General features: G+C 30.1%; 1 protein-coding gene across 1 annotated transcript in view; it reads left to right on the top strand.

Moving 5' to 3' along the window:
- LOC117104525 overlaps positions 1–5,626 on the top strand; it is an 18,006-nt gene that overhangs the window by 8,641 nt on the left and 3,739 nt on the right. The window contains exons 7-9 of the mRNA XM_033245381.1: positions 1,078–1,158; positions 3,447–3,500; positions 3,951–4,025. Of these exons, the coding sequence (XP_033101272.1) occupies positions 1,078–1,158; positions 3,447–3,500; positions 3,951–4,025 (210 nt within the window). The remainder of the gene's footprint in view (positions 1–1,077; positions 1,159–3,446; positions 3,501–3,950; positions 4,026–5,626) is intronic.

The raw sequence follows: 5,626 nt of genomic DNA, 5'->3' as shown, positions 1-5,626 counted from the left end.
GCGACACATGCAGTTTTGTTTGAACTTTTGAACACGAACAGCAAAAAGGTCGAGCAAACAGTGCACTAATGAAAAATCACTGCACGAAACTATTTGCATACTGTATTGTAAATATCGTAATTATTTAATTATTTAGAAAGCGGAGCGGAATCTTATCCGACCTTTTTGGAACATTTATGCGTTGGTAAGTTGCATATTATTTTTGAGTTATTGCCAAATTTTCTGCTTAATCTGTGTAGGCCTATTCGATGTATTTTTTTTTTGATTTAAGCCTGCATCTTCAGAAGAAAGGGAATTTTTTAAAAATTAACGAAAGTGGAGAGCGAGAAACTCCTCACAAATTATTTACCAATTTCCATTTTTGGACTGTTGAAGTACTTCCATTGTTGGGTGTTTATTTCTACTATTGCTTTTTTTCCTACCGGTATTTTTTCTGATTTCCGCCCAGCCCCCCTCACCCCAATTCGTTTTAAAAGTCTGTGAGCTTTAGTAGGTCTACCGACCTTAAGCCTCTCCGCACCAACTAAGGTGTGGCTGATGTGATTCACACCTTCCATTATGGACATAGTACAGGTAAGATTTTTAAAGTATGAGAGTGCAATTTCCAGGACACCTTGAGGGCATTCAAAAGGTTCTCGCCTCAGCCCCAGGTGGGGCCTAAACCGTGTGGACTCTCACGCACCCCTTACCGCCAAATTTTACATCCGCCGCAGTTGTGTAACTGTAAACCTTCCTCCTGTCTTTCGTATTTTTTGATCCACCGCCGATGGCCCTCTTGTCCATAAACTCTATTGAAATTTACATAGTACGAATCTATCGGTAATTTTCCGTCGATTTACAATCAGTTGGAACGGGTTATGGAAAAGAAGCCTGCTTCACAACTACACAACTATTCACATTCGTAAAGAAATCCAATCTTTTTAATCTTCACTTACCATTATCATCATTATGCAACTCACTTATTTTTCTTGCCAGCAAACCTTGAATGTAGGCCTACATATACGTACGCTTCTGATATTCCCGATTCTACAGTTCAGACACATTTTAAATACGTCATTGTTACTCGACTTTTTTTAGACAAGACTTGTGATTCAACGTGCATTTCTTGGGCGTACACAAGTGACGGTTACTCACAATGTTGGTGTGACTGCAGATCTCGTAAGTTTGGCTTTTGATTACAATATTCTTAATGAACAGTTAATCTATTTATTTATATTCACTTTCTTTCATTTCAATTCAAATATGCAAAAACTTTAATACACTATATTTGAATAAAACATAATTTCATATGGCAAGTGGCTAAATAGTTTCGAAAGATTTAACAAACGCAAGGGAAGGGACGATACATAAAGACAGCAGAACAATTACACATTAAAAAACATTTTGATTACATAAGGTAAAATATAAATAATAGTAACAAAAGGATCAATGATGTAATTGTCTACTAGACAAGGGTAACGATTGAGTTTTGTCGGTGGAGAGAGCTGGTGTGGTTGTGGGTTCTGTTGTTACATGTATAAATCATTAAAACGTTTATTTAAGTAGACGTTACGAATTACACATTTTACTAGAGTCATCAGGTGTATATGTTCGTATGCAGCATCATTCATGACATATTTTTTCCATCAATACATTACATGCTGAATCAACAGTTAGGAAATTTAAATTCGTAATATTTATAATAGACAGATGTGTGGATTTCTTGAATGTTAAAATGTGAGTATATGAACGTCGAGATTACTCTCGATAAAAATAAAAATTATTCATGACAACTAAAAGAAGACGGGTTGCATTTTATCTAGTTCAGTTATTTCTCTAGTTACGTAAAGTAAAAAATGCAGTCTTTAGATCATGTTTAATGATTTGCAAAGCATAGGCCCTACTTTATAGAGAGATTAGTAGCCTGGGTTCCAGGCCCTAATTTTGGGTTACTCACTTTTTGCGCTTATTGCGCGCCATACCTAATTTATTTGGCGTCCCATACTCGATTTTGTCCTAAAATTATATATATAAAAAAAAATTGTATAAGAGACTAGGTACAGGGTTTGATAGCAGTTTTATATTGTTTTTTCATAACAAAAATATTTAAAAACCACCAAACCTATATGCAACAGCAATAGTATTAATTGGTATGGAAAAAAGTCCATCACATGTCAGAAATATAAAATATTTTGTATTAGGAATAGGCATTTTGTCCAACATTTGCAGTCTCTGCTTTAAACCTGTGTTTCCTCGTTCAATTTTTCTACCCACCAATGGACATTTCCAGAGTGTCAATCGAACTAAACGCGCGTGTCCTACAAACACACATACTGTCCACTAACACATACCGTATGCTTACGTACCGTACATTACTTTTTTGTGGGAAAAAAAAAGCAAATGCGGAAGTAGCCCTATAGCTACCCGTCCGGTTAAAAATAACCCCCCGACGGTAAAGTAATTATTTTGATATGATAGGCATTCACTTCGTGGGATCGAGACTTCGAAGGTTTACAGTATGTTGTTACAGTTTTCCAGACCGGTAGGTTAAAAATCCCAGATATTTATTGCGGACCACGGTTTTCCAATATGTATATAGGCTTTGAAATAATGGTAATTATATTATAGATATATAGGCCTATCAAAATTTTGGGGTGAGAGGGTTCGGTGTTTCTCACATTATTTGAAAGTGCATCTCTTTTAGGCCTATGGGAGAGGGTAACTACTGGCCTAGCGTCAGATCTTGAAGGTTTTTAGTGAGTTTTGCATGAATTTGTATGAGCTAAGTAATTAAAATTCGACTTTCATATTCATTTTGTAAAATTAATTAAATAAAGTTTTCTAACCAAAATTATATATTATGTATATTCAATTCAATTTTATTATATATGAAATGGCACCATATGCTAAATTGCATGATGTTTACATAATACACTCTAATCTGCAATTCATATTCACATTCATCTTACTATGTTCCCACCCCCACACCCCAACTCTGAACATGATTATAAAACGAGCACATATAAAATCCCACAATGGAACTCACGACCGTGACCCAAAAAGATCCCCAGTCTTATTAAGTAGGGCTCCAGCCCCATCGTTACACCATTGCCACTATTGTAATAGCGCGTATGGTGTACTATTTAAATGTACGCCTATCAGTAGGCAGTAGCGTCTGATAAAAATAAAAAAAAACAAACATACTATTTATCGAGAAAACATTATTTTAAAAAAATCATAAATGAACCTGCTCAATCTTGTTTTCAATTTTTTTTTCTTAGGTCTATGTAGTCAAACGGACAAATCATTAAAAAGAACAAACAAAGGGACCAACAATCCCTTGCTATTATTTTTCCCTTTTAATAATCTTAGGTTTCACACGAAACGCACAAACAGTGCAATGAAAAATCACTGCACGAAACTGTTTTGAACTGCATTTTATATACCGACATTATTTGATTATTTAGAAAGCGGAGCGGCCTCTAATCCGACCTCTTCGGCCCGGGGACAGACATGTGGCGGTAAGTTGCATTTATTATTTTTGAATTATTTCCGAATTTTCCGAAGTGTTTGTTCGATGTTTTTATAGGCCTGCATTTTGGGAAGAAAAAAATCATTTTATATAAACGAAAGTGGAGAGAAAACTTCTTACAAATTATTTACCAATCTCCCATTGATTGTTTCCATTGTTGTGGTGTTTATTTCTACTAGTGATTTTCCTTACTGGTATTTTTTCTGATTTCTTCCCAGATGCATCCTTTTCCACCTCAATTTGTTGAAAATTTTTAAAAAGGAAAAGAAGGATACATTAAAATTTAAGTCTGTGTGTGCTATTAGGCCTACCGGCCACTAAGCCCCTTCGACACAACCATGGTGGGAATTAGGCCTACGTATACCCTTCTGATATTCCCGAGACTACAGTTCAGACACATTTTAAATACGTCATTGATTGTTAGTTGTCTTTTTTTCAGACTGGTTTACTTGTAATTCAATGTGCATTTTAAGGAAGTATGATTCTCCTCACTGTTGGTGTGACTGTCGAACTCGTAAGTTTAACTTTTGATTACAATACTGTTAATGAATGGTTATTTATTTATTTGTTTACTTTCTTTCATTTCAATTCAAATATGCAAAAACATTAAATACACTATTTGAATATAACATAATTCCACATGAAAAGTGGCCAAATAATTTCAAAAGAATTAACACACACAAGGGAATGGACGATACATCAAAGGAAAGACAGCAGGAACAATTATACATTAACACGACATTTTGATTACATACGGTACTTAATATAAAATATAAAGTAAATAATAACGAAAGCATCAATGATGTAATAGCCCATTGAACAAAGTTTGAGCTTTGTCGGTGGTGGGAGCTGGTGTGGTTTGGTTGTGGGTTGTGTTGTTACATGCAATAAAAATTAAAACGTTTATCTAACGTGGCCGTTACAGAGTCATGCAGGTGTGTATGTTCGTATGCAGTATCATATTCGTGACGCATTTTTTTCAATCAATTTATTTGATTCAATAGTTAGGAAAGGTAAATATGTAGTATTTGATTTAAAGGAGAGAACGCCCGACCACTTTTTCGAATCGTCGATCCGGAAGTATGCAGCGCTGATAGAGATGTTATTAAAATACAGATATACAGATACATACATACAGATATATTTATATATATATGTATGTACTGTATTTATTTATTTATATATATATTATTTTATATAAACTGTATATATTTATATATTTATTTATATATTTTTATATTTGTTTGTATATTTATATATATATATATATTTATTTGTATATTCATTTATATATATATATAGGCCTATGTATATATTTATTATATATTTATTTATATATATATTTATATATTTATTTTGATATACTTATTTGTGTATATATATTTATATATTTATGTATTTATATATATATATACTGTATTATTGTTTTTTATTATATACTGTAATTATTTATATATTTATTTACATATTTATTTATATATTTTTTTGGTATATTTATTTATATATTTATTTGTATATGTAATATTTAAATTTTTTTAATATATTGTTTGTATATTTATTTGTATATTTATTTTTATATATTAGTGTGTTCATATATTTATTTATATATTTATATATATTCATTTGTATATATATATATATTTATACATATATATATATTTATATATATAAATATTAATATATTATTTGTATATATTTATTTGTATATATATTTATATTTTTATATATTTATTTATGTATACTGTATTATTATATTATATATATACTGTAATTATTCATATATTCATTTATATATTTATTTGTATATATATTTATATATATATTTATGTATTTATATATTTATTTGTTTATATATTTATTTATTTATTAATAAATATATAAACATATGTAAATATATATATATATATATCTATTTAAATATAAAAAATATATTTAAAAAATATATGAACATATTATAATATATATAAATATACAAATAAATAAATATATATATATATAAATATATATATAAATAAATTAATGAACATATTACTATATATAAATATATATATAAATAAATACACAAATAAATATACAAACAATATATAAAAAAATTTAATAAATAAAGACCCGATG

This window comes from Anneissia japonica, unplaced genomic scaffold (genome assembly GCF_011630105.1).
Source record: "Anneissia japonica isolate Jap-2015-1 unplaced genomic scaffold, ASM1163010v1 scaffold1554_len142245_cov105, whole genome shotgun sequence".
NCBI lineage: Eukaryota > Metazoa > Echinodermata > Crinoidea > Comatulida > Comatulidae > Anneissia > Anneissia japonica.
Note: the sequence above shows the minus strand (reverse complement) of the source record. Positions and strands in the feature narration are given on the sequence as shown.